At 42.9% G+C, this 15,127-nt stretch overlaps 1 protein-coding gene across 3 annotated transcripts in view; it reads right to left on the bottom strand.

Annotated features, from left to right (window-relative positions):
* MSANTD1 (Myb/SANT DNA binding domain containing 1) overlaps positions 1 to 9,069 on the bottom strand; it is a 49,433-nt gene extending 40,364 nt beyond the window's left edge. Inside the window, exons 1-4 of one of the 3 annotated variants that reach the window (XM_072862246.1) lie at positions 8,983 to 9,059; positions 6,220 to 6,400; positions 4,276 to 4,398; positions 3,228 to 3,419 (exon numbers count right to left, since the gene is read on the bottom strand). In XM_072862246.1, the coding sequence (XP_072718347.1) occupies positions 3,228 to 3,243 (16 nt within the window). In that variant the 5' untranslated portion in view covers positions 3,244 to 3,419; positions 4,276 to 4,398; positions 6,220 to 6,400; positions 8,983 to 9,059. Of the gene's footprint in view, positions 1 to 3,227; positions 3,420 to 4,275; positions 4,399 to 6,219; positions 6,401 to 8,982 lie in introns of all 3 variants that reach the window. The other 2 variants (XM_072862247.1, XM_072862251.1) reach the window with 2 other exon arrangements.
* Positions 9,070 to 15,127: the final 6,058 nt, after the last annotated feature.

Here is a 15,127-nt window from a genome sequence, read left to right as displayed (position 1 = left end):
TATATAAACTGGTTTGATGACAAAAATACTTAGGGCAAACCATGTTAAAGAGGACAGAGATCATGAGAAGCCCTCCATACTTAGCTTTATCTATTCAACAATTTGCAAGGGCAGTATAATTGTTACAGCCCAAGCTCCGGTCTTTGGAGGTTTTCCCCCCAGACACGAAGAGCACTGAAGTCCTCAGATTGAACCTTCTAAGAAGAAGGAAATATATTATTATCGCAAATGGAGAAAATAATCCACACCTCCCTTGCATTGTAGGACATGCAAATTCACATCTGATGGCTCACACTAACACGTTGGTAGCATCTGCACAATTTTGATCTGAGAGGGTTATTTTGGGGTTTGGGGTTTTTTTCCCCTGAGGCCAAAGTCCCTCGGGAGCTGGACTTTCACTTAAGTGCTTTGTGTCTTTCTCTGTTTTACCATCAGAACCCTTTGTTCTGAATTCTTCTTTCTGCTACCTTTGATTAATTCCCGGCCTTAACTTGTATTTAATACTGACACTACAGATCCCTCACTTGAAATCTTTTTTTTTTTTTCTTTCCCCAAACCTGAACTCCAGTTTTATGTTAAAGCTTCTAAAAAAAGTTTTATCATTTGAGTGTGGTTCACGTTACACTGCCATCTGTAACTAAAGTACAGCACAGTAAATGGCATATTTGTGATTTGGAATCCAGTTTTGCAGGTTAAACAGTTCATTTAAATATGCCTCTTTGATATGTAACTGAAATAGATTCAAACACTGAGATTTGCTCACCATCATTACTCCTATTTTCCAACACATTAATTGGATATATGTAGTCAAATCAAGAAAATCAGCTTCTCGTCAAGGGTTGTGTTCTAAGTTCTGATTATTTTTTTTTACAGCTAAAAAATGCTAATAATTTATGACTAAAAGATTAAATCTTGTATGAACAAAACCAGAAATATATGCGACATTGTGTAAACATACTCCCACCCTTTTAACTTGCCCAGTTACCTTAGGTCCATCGAAGTGCTTACGCAATTTTCTAAAGCAATCAGATTTGAAAGATCTATGACTAATTACATCTATTGCTATTAGTGTGAGCAGGCCATATTTAAATTCCATTTTTCAATGGGTTATGAACCAAAGCGTATTCATTACCAGAATTGCTCCCTTTCTAAAAGCCTGATGCTACAATTGGATCTGATTTGGCACCATCTGTATGGTGCTTTAAGGGGATTCTGCTCAGGTGCATGGGTCCTCTACAACCAGAGCCTTCAGTCGTAGCATGATAAAGCATTGCAGGATTATAGTAGTTTTCCTAAGACAAATAAAAAAGACTCATCTTTATCTTCTAAGTTCATTTGTATTGGTAACATCAAGACCTTACCACTCAATTTAGAAAAAGAGAAGCAGGATCAGTTACCAAGGTATCCTACAATAAAATTCAGTATTCTGTTTCAGTGCTGCCCTCTTCATATCCTACCCAGAGCAGTAGGATGCATGCGATCTGATTAATTAAAACAATTTTAGAACCCTCAGCAAAAATGGGGTTTCAGTTTAGAAAGTGGTAACAGGAAGGCTCTGGGCATGTCTGGAGTGAAAAGTTCACTAGTAAGGCTTCACAAGCTGAGCAATATTTTTGCAGTCTTTGAGAAGTAAATGTATGATGGGAAGGTCTGCACAGAACAGATTAACTTCCATGGGACGAGCACTTGACAACTTAAAGTATTTTGTGAAACTTGTAAGACTTACCTTTCTCCATCTGCATGCTTCATTCTGCTCTAGTGAAAACTCGCACAAGCATACACCCTGCTCTGCGGAATCAATTAGCCTGTTCTACAGGCACAGCTGCTTGAGCCCACTAATACTAAATGTGCTATAAGTACTCCCAAGCTGTAGGGACTAAGGGGTTAATCCAACTCGCAGGCATACATTAAACCGTGCTAAGAGCATTCCACAGAAATACCATCCTGAGCTAGCAGCCTAGAAGGAATAGCTAACCTGACACATGCTCTGTCCGGGCAACAGACAAATACGCTTGCTTTTTCAACTCAGCATCAATAGGGCACTTTGCGGGGCACTCACGAACGCTTGGAAACCCGTGGGCATAGAAAATCAGACGTTGTATGGACAGCTGCATGGAAAAAAAAAACCAACCCTGGAAAGCAGTTCACACAGCATTGCTGTGAAAGTTGTACTTTGCTTTAAGCAGACTCACTCCGAGATCATACCACCTGTCTAAAAAGCAAAATATTTCTTCATTTATTTTAAAAGCTGCAGCTCTGTCCCCCCTCCTCTTTGCATAAGCATGCCGTATAGACACACACTTACAGGAGAATAAAGAACCCACAGTTGTAAGTATCCCAGATATTGATCTCTATCAGGCTATATAAACCAGCAGTTTTAGCAGTCTCTCAGGAGTTTGCTGTAAAAGCAATTGGAACTGCAATTAACAACAGCACATCTTAGGATAGGGAAAGACTTCTAACTAGAAGCTAATTAGGAGGGCAAACACTGAAGCTTGTTAGCTGAGATGCTAATGAGAATTATACTTGAGTGGCAGCAGACTAGCTATTCAGAGTTAATTAGAAACCTCAGCTGATAGTACATTGCTCTTAAGAGCTTTCAAAACAAACAACTGGAAAAACTGTCCTGCAGCTAAGGATCCAGCATGCCATGTTGGGTAATTCATGGGCATGGGGAACAGCCAGAAAATTACACTGAGGCATGAGAATAGTTTAACAGCATGTGAAAAAGGTAGAGAGGAGGTTTTTAGGAGGTGCATGCCCTCCTGGATTTTCTGCAACAGTTCTGTTCATCGGTGGCAAGCCTGATGCTGCATTATACACTGCCATTTACACTGCCCAGCAAGAACAGCGTCCAGTTGCACAAGAGCGAGCTGGAGGGCTGCTGCACGCCCCAAGCATCGACACCAGTCTTGTGCAGAAGCGGGACGAGGACCTGGGCTGGTTCAACAGCCCCTGACAGCCTTCCTATCCCACCCACCAGCCTCTCCCATCCCAGCCCTCGGCTCTCAGCCGGGGAAAGCTGCTGGTGTCAGCTGTACCAGGGCAAAGCAGCAGCTGTGTGCAAGTTGCTCTCACCATGCCTCTGCCTTCCCGGGGCACAGGAGGGTTTCACTCTCTCCCCCTCTTTGTGCGGTGAGGAGGCAAAGAGTAAATGGAGGCACTTCGAGGGGAAAATCTGTTAAACGTAACATCGCCGCAATGGGGACCGTGAAGTGTGGCCTTACCTGGGCTGAGTTGCATGGCTGATTCCTGCTCTGAGCAGAGCCAGAGAGGCAAAGCAGAGGGGCTGCGTGTTTAAATGTTTCCTCTGTGCCTGATTGGAAGCGCAAGAGCCAGTCAGGGGCAGGAGAGAGGCTGCTAAACTCCAAGTAGGTTGCTTGTTTCAGGAAAAGATTGGATACTGGAGAACCTGCAGACTGGTTCACAGCACATTTGAACACATGAAAAAAGTGTCACAGGGGAGAGAAACACTCCCAAAGAATCAAGGAGATTTTCAGTTTTGCCAAGGCCCTGTTTGCATTAAAACTTGCAGCGATTTAAGCAAAACCTGGTTTTAATTCTGTTTATTGAAACCAGTTGCAAACCCATGTGGATACTCTTAAACAGATTCAGCTTTCCAAAAGAAAAACCAATGCAATGCAGATTTCAATTAAAACACTCAGAGCACCCACAAACAGTTTTACACCAGTGTAATTAAATAGATTTCAAAGTTTAACTTTAGCTAAACAAATGTGACTTTTAATGCAGATGTGACCTAGCAGTCACTGGCTGACGGTGCGAGAGAGGACAGGGAACTCTGCATACTGAAACCTCCCTGCAAAAGTCCTGGGAGTGAACATGTGTAAATACACCCTTCACACAAGCTTTTCAGTATCTGCAGTGGAAAGCATGTGAAAGTATAAAGAATTAAGAGCGGACACTAACACTGACAACTATAATCCATAAATCCATCCATTTCTTAAAGCAAAAAAAAATTCCTGGTGCATAAGCAATATTCTGAAGAGACAAATTGACTTCACTAAAGCTTTGGGAACCATCGTTTTCACCTGATGTTTTTGAAGCAAGAGCCCCGGATTGTGGTTATTCAGGTTTAACAGGACTCGTAAATGCTGACTGAAGCTAGAGGCAAAATTCCCCGAACACCAAAGTGATGTAGCTCTGGGCTTGACCATGCAGCAGCTCACTAGAGAATCGTCCCAGCAGATGGCAGTCCGCTGGTGACCAGGACATGATTGTGGGTTTGACAAAGCCATTTCACAAATCCACACTCACCTGCGGCTGGTGCCTGCGATCCCCGCGCTGGCTGGAAGCACCGATTGGGGTCCCCTCGCTCAGCAGCTTGCACAGCCGCTCTGTGCTCAAAGTGTAATAAGCTGCTTGGCAACTCAAATCAGGCTAAATAAAAGAAACAGAAAAGATTCAAATGCAAGTAACTTGTATTAATGCTGCAGGGAAAATTTACTAGTGGGGAACTAAGGGTATAGATAGCGATACCTCTCAGACAGTCCTAGCAAACTGCTCTCAAGCTGGCGCAGGTCCTAGACGCAATCCAGCCAGTGCAGCACAGAAATGAAAGGCAGCTGCCTTCCTCTGCTCCTCAGGGCGTATTCCCTCCACCCCCCCATTGCTTAGTACTTCTGGTAGATTTTCCCCATGTCAAAGACTTTCATGGAAGCAACCTTTCCAGAGCTGCAGCCCCAACTGGAAGCAAACCGGGGCAAGGCTCTAGGTGTTTCCAGGGTTTGTATTGCTGACAGCGAGCAGGTACAGCCATAGGCCCAGGTGGGCAGAGCTCGGATTTGGCCATAGACACCTTTGTGTCTGTCCTCCCTCAGTGACCATCCCAGTGCCTGGAGTGGAAGGCTGTGGAATGCTGGTGTCAGACACATCATCGTCTGCAGGATATGGTATCTCCAAGGAGTGCTGGACAGTAATTCCAGTACCCAAGTTGACCATGAAAAGTATGTACCTGTACTTAAAAGGTCAGTTTAGCTAAGAGTAAGCCTTTCACACAGTTAGCAGGCCATGTTTTTTCTCTGCTTGAGCATATCGATGCTTAGCTTGCTTTGCACCAATGATAGCGCCTTTACTGATAGCAGAGGACCACAGCAGTGCCTGCCCTTTTAGTGCTGCAACTGGGCAAATGTACCCTCACCCCAAAGCCTTATCAGCCTGGGCATGGCCAGCCCTAAAGCCGGGATCAGAAGGCACCTGTGCTGCTAGGGGCTGCGTTCATCCGTCTCGAGTGCCACTCGACCCTTTCTATCTACCACTGCATATTGGCTCATCATACGCAATCAGAGTCTATAGGGGAACACAAGTCACCCACTTCTGTGAAATGAAAGGTACCAGAAAATGCTCGCTAAAGTTGGCTTTTACCAGATTACCTTCAGCCTTTGGTTTCTGCACTTTCCTCAAACTCTTCTGCAGTTTCTCAAGCTCTTTATCAGGACTAATACCTCGTGCCCAATAGACATACTTGGACAGCAGAGCTCTGCAGGTGGCCATGGCACAGGTTAAGCTAGACAAGCAATTCCCAACATAGCTCAGCATGCCAGTTTCTCTGTCCCTCCTGTCTCCCAGACAGACATTTTGGTGAGCACCTTTAACATGCTGTGCTGACACCTCACTGTATTGCATGTATTTTGGAAAAAAATCAAAGATGTTGGACTAAAACTATCATTGGCTCATGCCCGTGCATATACAGGCATAAGCTAATGGTAGTATACATATAGGGATGCCTATAGTGATAATCCAATGGTAGTGAGGCTTTTTATGTATCCAATATATCTGTTATAATAATTATAAATATATCATTATATAGCTATTAGAAACTCTTCTGGCTGGAAGCACAGATCGAAGCGCTGTATTTGCCCCGCCGTGCTCAGGACATACTCCCTCAGCTCTGAGCACTTCACTTCCCAGAGCAGGGAGTCTTCCGACCACGTCTTTCAGCCTCTGGGGAAACTATAGCAAAACTGGGTTCTCTGAATACTTTTTGCTGCCTTGCTGAGCAATCTTCTTTCTCCTCAGACATCCCCAGATGCAGCAATCGTTTTGCTCCCATCGATTCGGGAGGCGACATACAGTCTTTCAGCATCCTAGCAAGCATATGCTACAAACTGTAACTTTCCCCATTTGTTAGATGTGCTTCATTCCCGTCTTCCATCTGCAGGGATAAATGTACAACTCTAACCCTGAATTTCATCTATTTACCTTCTCCTGACTGTGAATCTCTTTCAGTATTGCTAGCTTCACACCAGCTTGCACACAGCATCCAACTCCACAAGAGCCCAATTTTCCTTTCAGGCTGATGATCTCCCACTGCAGCGGCATCGGCTCCCCCTGCGAAGGAGTCCTCCATGCCAGCCCTCCTCTCCCGGCCCACGCTGCACACCTGCAGCAAAATGACACAATCTGTTGCAGATTTTACCTCCTTTTCTCCCCCCAGAACCAGGCTGCTGCTTAGCTTGCATTGCAGCGACCCGGGCATCAGCATTTTAGCTCTGCAGGACGTACTACCCCAGGTAATTTTTTACCATGCTCAGAGCACTGCCTGCTGTCTCTTAAGTTTTCATATGCACTGGGGAATTTCCTTTGCTTGGCAAATATTCATGGGCTTATCAAGGATTATTTCTGGGTTTTCTAATAATGCGGTTTCTAGTAATGCCTCTGAATTGACTTTTTTTTTTCTAATTCACAGTCTGATCTCTCACAACTGATATAATGCCCCAAAATTGCAACACCGCACCTTTAATTTTAGATCACTCACCAGTCCTCTTTCTTCAGGGAAGAAAAGAGGGGGAAAAAAAAGGTAGTATCAGGAGTAGAAGTCTCTTCTTTCTTTAAGCCTTTGGCCTTGGGTCAAGAAGGCTTTTCACGGGAAAGCCCTGCAGTTCCTTGGAGAACTTGCATAAAACCCCATTCCCTGCTGCTACCTTCACCTCTGTGCCCTCCGAAGGCAGTGGCTGTATCTCAGTTTTCCTGTGCTGCTTCCTTCCCTCTGCATTTATTTTTGGTAACCAAGTACAGCTATCGCATCCCATGGGAGATGACTAAAGGAACTTTCAGCCTAAAGGAACTAATGAATCCATGATGCTATTTTCCCTATTCCATGAATTATTTGGATTCATTTTGTTTGGATAGGTATTATTAAAACAATTTGTCCAAAGTTTAATATGGGTAAGTTTCTACTTTCACTTGTGTTTAGTCCTGTGTTTTCTGCGTGACCTGTAATCCCAGCATGCTTGATGTCCAGAACACCCTGTATGCCATTTACTTTGTCCTTACCATACTACAATCACCCTGTCGTTCGATTTTCATTTGGCTTGCTGCAAGTTCTTCTTCTCTTACATCAGGTCGAGGAAGTCTCTGTAGCCCCATATGCTCATCACCGCGTCCCTGCCAACTGCTGTTTGCAGGAGCAGTGCTGCTCTGCACTTCACAAATCATTTTTGCTGCTTTGCTCTAGTCATACCTGTAAAATCTCATTCTCTGAGTCACCACTTGTGTCTTAACATAGTGCTTTCTGTCTCCCTGCGTTTCTCTTGTCTGCTGACTTTTCTCATTGCATTTTATCTCCTCCTCTTTGCATCTTGCCTTTGCGCAAACATAGGTGCACTTTTCAAAGTGCTTTTCTTTATGTCCCTGAGCTAGCTCATAAATTTTCTTTGCTTGCATACTTCCTTTCCAGAAGTTTTACATATATCCTGCAGGCTGTGGGAGATGGACAGGAGCATCTACACGTTATATTCTGGGCAGAAGAAAGTTTACTGTGCCCATACCTCACCAAAACAGCAAACAACTGCATTAGTACAATGCTGGGCAGACATAACACACCTGCTCCATGCTGGGACTTCTTACCCTGGGCTTGATCCTACAAGGGCAGCACTTGCAGCGATCACTGGGCTCACATCTGCCCAGGTTATGCTTGTACAAACACTGTCAGCAAGGATCACAGATGCTAGTGAGCCAACAACAAGTTCAAGTACCCTCCAGAATTTTCGCTCAAGTTTTTATTCCCATTAATCACTGCTGAGTTCATCTTCGAAGATTTGTGAACATCAGCCATCTTGCACAGCTTGGCCATATAACTGTTATTTTTCCTGATTCTTGGTAACACTTGTCAATACTTCTATCAAACCTCATTAGAGGCTTTTTTTCCCCCTTCATTTTTCAGAAGTAGGATTTTACCTTAGCTTGGCAAGTCTGTTCCTGTTCCCATCCTAATCCTGCTAGAGAATGTGCATTTCTTAATTACACAGCTACTCTTTCTTTTGCATTTCCTTTTTCTGCATGTCTGGCAGGTTTGTAGCTTTCCTCCTGCGAGCTGAATAAAGCTGTTTCTGCACCGGTTTCTTTTCCTACAAGTCCAGCAGAGGCAAAAAGCCTAGGAGCCCTCACCGTGCCCTCCATTCACAAAGCAATTCTTAATTTCTACTTGCATCCACTTGCCACAACCACCTCACATCTGCCACTGGGTGCAAGCACAAGAAGGTACCTGCTGCAGAACAACTCCCCAGTTTTATTCCTTTGACTCTCCTCAACCATGTCCTGAAAGGAGAGTTCTCCCTCTCCAATATATAATCCTGTTACAGCACTCCCTGTCAGAGTATTGTCATAAAAACGTCTACTTTCCACCTGCAAGATAGAACATATCACAAAAAACCCCAGTGAGTTATGTACACGGGTATCCCCCAGAATGAAAGGCTCTGTACGCATTTAACAACAACATACTCATTTCACATTTAGACCCAGATGAAAGGACAGATAACAGCAACTGGTAACAGCTGGGATATTGCTGCTTCAGCCCGCTAAGACTGTTTTTTCCCCTACTATTCTAAATATAAGTCTGTATTTCAAAAAAACCCATTTCACAAGGAGTTTTATAATAATTGGGAAAGCTTTCATGTCCCATCTGAAAGGGCTCCTTGAAACAGATTAAAAAAGGAAACATCAAGGAAGACATTAGGACTGTACCTCGCTCTTCCATCAGTATATATAGTTCATAATGCACATCGGCTGCCACAGGAACTGCTGTTCAAGGTTAAAGCAAGGTCCTTATGAAAGGGACAATTACTCTCTAGTGACAGATAAGGAGAAGAAAGTCAAAGCTAAACCATGAGAAAGGAAAGGCAGGAGCGCTCAAAGTTAAGTGAAAAAGCTACAAAAGCCTTTACCTCGGGAAGAGATCGCTTCAGAACTTGGCTGTGAATTCAGGTTTTTATCTGCCACCAACAGTCCCCTGACAGCCTCTCCCTCCCCACGCCTGAAAGGCAGCGGCTGTGCCAGCTCGAACAAACGCCAGCGCGGAGCAGACCTCTCCTTGGATGAGAAGTCCGCATGGCTGGTGGGCACCGTGGGTAGCAGCAGGACACGCAGCTCACAGCTTTACCAACGGGGCCGTGCTTGGACTGTGCTGGGGTGCTGGCTTTCATTTCAAGTGACTATTAAAAAAGCCTGGTTTCAGCATCCTTGCTAGGTACTAAAAGCATAATAAAAGCACGTTTTTGAAAGAAAAATGAGAACCAAAGCTCATGTCCAATATAGCGCCAAACTTGGTGGAGAAGGGATGACTCTGCAAAATTATTCAAACATCACTTTGTTCAGAGTTGACATAAAAATGTATTTGAAGGCTTATGATAATAGCCTTACTATTTATTTACTTATTTTGACATACCCTGATTTGCATTGCAGTTGGTCTCCGAAATGTTTTTACAGATCCAAAATTCTCACATGGTGGAAGACCAGAGGAAAAGATGATTGTGACCAGAGGAAAAAGATGTCTCATTGCATTGTCCAGGAGCACTAGATCAGCACACATGTGAACACTTAAGTTGCCTTCTGGATCCTTGATAGCTTTTGGTCGCGGGACAAACAGCAAAACTTTCAACTTAGGCATGAATCTAGGTGTAGCCATAAAAATTTCATATGTTTTCCTTTATGCAAGTTCCAGAAAAAGTCTTACACCAGAACATTCTCCTGAAAAAATAATTCTTTAAATTCCCTTTCAGTAATGCTGTAGCCTTGTGTTGTTCTTTGTCCATAATAAAAAGAGCTTGCAGATCTAGATATGCCAGCAAACATTCCATCCTAGAACAAGCCCCTCAAAGCAGTTTAGTATTTATGTTTCTCAAAGATACAAGGTAGATCAGGAAAAAAAAAAAAAAAAAAAAAAGAAGTTTTACATCTACAGAGACATGTTCTAGTAGGCACAGCTATATGTTGATAAGATGTGCAATTCTCCCACCCTCTCTTCTTCCAGCTGACAAAGCTGAACTGGCCAAATTTAAGTACAGCTCCGCATATTTAAGTGATGTATATGGACAATGTTTAGCACAAAGGGGCCTGGGGCTTCTTGACACCACCACTGTATGACTGCCTCTCTCACTGGCCAAGATACACTCGCTGCAGAGGTGGAAATACACAAGTCAAAAAGCAAAACTCTACGGAAGTGAGGTTACATCAATTTTGAAACAAAAAGAACAAAGAATTGGAAGGGGCTTCCTAGATATCCAAACTTTCACACTCAGTCAAGCACAAAAGGAGCCAGATGTTGCTGTGTGAGAAGAAAAGTCCAAGTCCAGTGCCTTGTCTCTAACAAAGGCTGAGAATGGTCATCCAGAGATGTGAACAGAACAAGCATATAGGAGAATTTCCCAAAGCATTCTTCTCAGCCTTCAACTGTTCACAGCTCAGGGACTTCAAGACAGATGTGCTTCCTGTGTATTTAGTAATCCTCAATACTGTACTCTCTGATCGTGTCTAGCCTCCTTTTGAAGCCATCTAAACACTTAGCATCCAAACATCCATAATTTTGGAAAGGAGTTCTGCAGTTTAACTACTTGCTAAGTAAAAAAATACCTCCTTTTGCTTGCTTTCAGCATGATTCCTCCTAACTTCATATGATACTCCCTTCAGATTTACAAACGTTGATTTAGTTGCAGCCATCCTGTCCGAGCATGCAGGGATAGGCTTAGGAAAGCCAAACCCCACCTGGTGTTGAACCTGGTGAGCAACATGAAGGACAAGAAGGGCTTCTAGAAGTATATCAGCAGCAGAAGGCAGACAAGGGAAAATGTGGGCTCAGTGCTGAATGGGGTGAGGGACCTGGTGACAAAGGACATGGAAATGGCTGTGTAGCATTCTATGCCTTCTTCACCTCAGTCATCACTGGTAAAGTTTTCTTCCAGCAATCCCAGTCCCACCCATGGAAAAGTCTGGAGCAATGAATGCTCACCCTCAATGGAAGAGGATGAAGTTGGAGAACATTTAAACAAATTAGACCTATGCAAGTTCATGGGATGTGATGGGATGCATTCATGGGTGCAGAGGGAACTGGCTGATGTCATTGAGAGGCTGTGGTGATCAGGGGAGGTTCCGGAGGACTGGAAGCAAGCATCACTTCTGTCTTCAAGGAGGAGGATCTGGGGAACAGCAGGCTTAGCCTTACCTTGATCCCTGGGAAGGTGAGAGAACAAATAATCCTGGAAACCATTTCTAAACATAAGAAGGACAAAAAGGCAATTGGCAGTAATCAGTATGGATTTAGGAAGGGGGAAGATGTCCCTGCTCATTGCAGGAGGGTTGGACTAGATGACCTTTAAAGGTCCCTTCCAACCCAAACTATTCTATGATTCTATAAGTCATGCCTGACCAAGCTGAGAGCTTTCTTTGATGAAATTACTAGGTCAGTGGATGAAAGGAGAGAAGTATATCTTGTTTATCTTGACTTTAGCAAGGCTTGAGACACTATCCCCCCTTAACAGCCTCACAGCCAAACTGATCAGGTATGGGCTGGGTAAGTGGACAGTGATGATGTACATTGGAAAATGGCTAAACTGTTAGGCTCAAAGGGGATCAGTGGCATGAAGCAGATTCCAGTTGCTCAGGGAATAACTCAGGGGTTAATACTGTGCCCAGCATCTTCATTAGTGACCTGGATGATGGGGCAGAGTGCACCTCAGCAAGTTCACAGAGGATGCAAAACTGGGAAGGGTGGCTGATGCACCAGATGGGTGTGCTACCATCCAGCGGGACCTCAACAGGCTGGAGAAATGGGTCAACAGGTACCCCCTGAGGTTCAACAAATGGAAGTGGAGCGTTGTGCACCTGAGGAGGAATAATCCCATGCACCGGTATACGCTGGGCCTGACTGGCTGGAAAGAAGTTTTGCAGAAAAAGACCTGGGGGACAAGTGAAGCATGAGCCAGTAACTTGCTCTAATTGATCTGCACACTGCGAGGGAAGAGCAAAGAGACAGCACTGCATGGATAAAGCAATTCTCAGGGCTCTATTCAGCCCCAGTATGACTGTACGTACATAGGGCTGAGATATAAAAGTTCAAGGATTGGACAAGATCAAATCGTACCACAGCTCTAAAACGATCCCTTTCTCAAAAAGCATTTTGGGCAGGAGCCATCCTCATCCTACCAAACCCCTTTTCCTAATGATTTCCCTGACAGCAGGACTGCTAAGCACTACCCAACGTTTAAATATTTAGGAATAAGCTGTGCAATACCAACTTTTTACAACTGACCTCCAGTCAAGCTTTTTTTTTTTTAAATCATTATATCAAGAGGTCAGTTTACAAAACCTGAAACAACCAGTGTCTGATAAATCTTAACGTTGCATATGTTGAACTCTGGTACATCACAACCCTGTAACTTAAAAATAACATTTTCAGAGCAGTAACTTTCTGGAATGTGATCGAGAAACAAAATAATACAAGAATATTACCTGTGAAAATTCAAAACATCAAGTTGTCACTAGAGAAAAATGCAGCAATATGAGGAGTGCAACTGTAACTAGAAAAAGCAGAAAAAAAATTTACTTTTTTGATTGTCAGAGAGAAAAAAAACACACTTACTTTCCTCAGCTAGATGAAAGGCACCAGTATATAAAGAAGAAAGATAGTTCTGGCTGACTGTGGAGTAGTAATTTACAGGGAAAAGGGTAGTTCAAAGAACAAATAAAGTATTTATTCTTTTTATAATCGAATATAAAGGAACACTCAAGTTAAAGCCTAATTATAAGGGTAAGAAACACTACTAAGAAGCAGTTTCAAGTTCTGCAACCTTCCTTCATCTTGCCATCACAGCTCACTAAAAATGCGTTTCCTTTCCTTGCTTCTCTGTAAACACCCACGGAGCCAGAGAACACTAAACACAAAAGCTGGAAGCAAACTGGAAAAATGCTCTCGGACCTTTAACAACAGGCAGGAAACATTTTCAGGCATAATGTGGTGAAGTGGACACAGCCACTGAAGATGAAAAATAAGATGATGATGCTTCCTATCATTCCTTTGTCCCTGGGTTGTACCTTGCAGACACGTTTATGAAGCCATTTACTGCCCTCTCTTCAGCTTGAAGGCTCTCAGCCCCTTTCTCAGAAGCTGTCAGCCTGGCTCTGTCCTGCAATGTCCTTGAAAGTGTCATAGGTGCCCCTCTGTCCTTGGGTGCACCATAGCTGTTTGGTCTCAAGGGAGAAGATATCATCTTCAAGGTCCACAAACTGCCTTGACCATATATATCTCCACATGAAGGCTGCACAAAGAAAAAGTAATGATACGCAACAGACAGCAATGAACCATCCAATTGCTTGGGGTTGGGATTGGTTTTTGATTTTATTTTTTTTTTTATAAACATTGATACTTTTCCCTGTCCATAACTGGCCATCAGCAGACAAAAAGGTCCTTTACTCATATAGAGCACACATCAGGCTGCTGCACAGAACCCTAGCATTGCTTCCTGCATCATGTCATGGAGCTTTAGAGCAGAAAAGCACAAGAAAAAAACGCATGTCAGACAACTCTCATCAGTACCTCTTTGTGTCCTGCTAAAATGTCAACTCTTGATCATTTTCTTTTGAATGAATGCCCACCTTTCATGACAGGCTTTGGAACTCTCTTCAAAATATGCCATTTAGGGGTAAATCCTCGTTTATGGCACTCAGCTTCCAAAGTTACTCTGTCTACATGTGATTCTATAGCCAGTAATGCGTGACTGAGTACACGTGAAATAATAATCAAGTTTGCTCTCCTGTTCTGAGATTTTTTTCATGTAATCAAGCTACAGGGAACAATGCAGTTTAATTATCATTAATTTGGGATTGGCATTTATGTTTCATCTAGAGTTAATGCAGTCAAACTGAGAACAAAAGCAGCGTATACAAAGGAGAGCCAGACCTCACTAAGAAGTTAATTATTAATAACCACTTTGATGATATTTAACCCATCAGCAAAATGCAAAAGAATTTTAAGCACTATAAATGTCACTGCAACAAATTGAGTTCCTCATACTTTCACCAGTACATATGGTCTAGCAATCTTTTCAAGTGCAACACGATAACTCAACATGACTTCTTATAACACTCCATCATCAGCACTAGATTAATTGTTAATTTCAAAGGTATAATATGCAGTTTGGATTTTTATGGATCTAAGAAATATAGATTTCCTTAATCCAGTCATCTGAGACAACTCAACTTGAATCAGACCAAGCTTGCTGCATTTTTCCCATTCAGGGATACTCTCAAACCCCACAGTAGGCCAGTGGTAGAATTGGAAAATTAACCTGTCAGCATAATATAAGCCTCTGTTTTACCATTGATAATGTAACGTGGTCTCAGATAATGTTTTCTGAAACAGCAGGTTCCTTTCACTTTTACTGCTAGTGCTGCCTGCAGGTTTCCTAGCTGCCAGATCATGTTTCTCACTTTTTTTTAATATTATCAGATCACACTTCAATGGAAACACGTATTATCCACAAGCTCACATTTAAGAAACTCTGCAGTATATAAATATGTTGCTTAAGTGAAGCATAGGTGGAACCACAAAAGCAGTAAAGAGGCAAAAGTACAGATAGAAATGTCATTTGTGAGAGCGTTTGATTTTGGTACTGATGAAGATAGACATCTGAACAATATTCTTAGATTACTAAGTATTAAAAAGTTGCAGATTTATTCAGTCCCCTTCTTAAGATTCACTTCTTCAGGACCCACAATTCATTCAAACTCCAGGTACTTTGGATCACTCAGTCTTATCTTCTCTTACTTAGTCATGTACCAATCTATTGATGACATACAACTTTTATTTTAAAGCATTAGCCAGGTGAAATATTTATTC

Source organism: Ciconia boyciana, chromosome 5, assembly GCF_034638445.1.
Source record: "Ciconia boyciana chromosome 5, ASM3463844v1, whole genome shotgun sequence".
In the NCBI taxonomy this organism is placed as follows: Eukaryota; Metazoa; Chordata; class Aves; order Ciconiiformes; family Ciconiidae; genus Ciconia; species Ciconia boyciana.
This window is presented reverse-complemented; position numbering and strand designations above follow the sequence as displayed.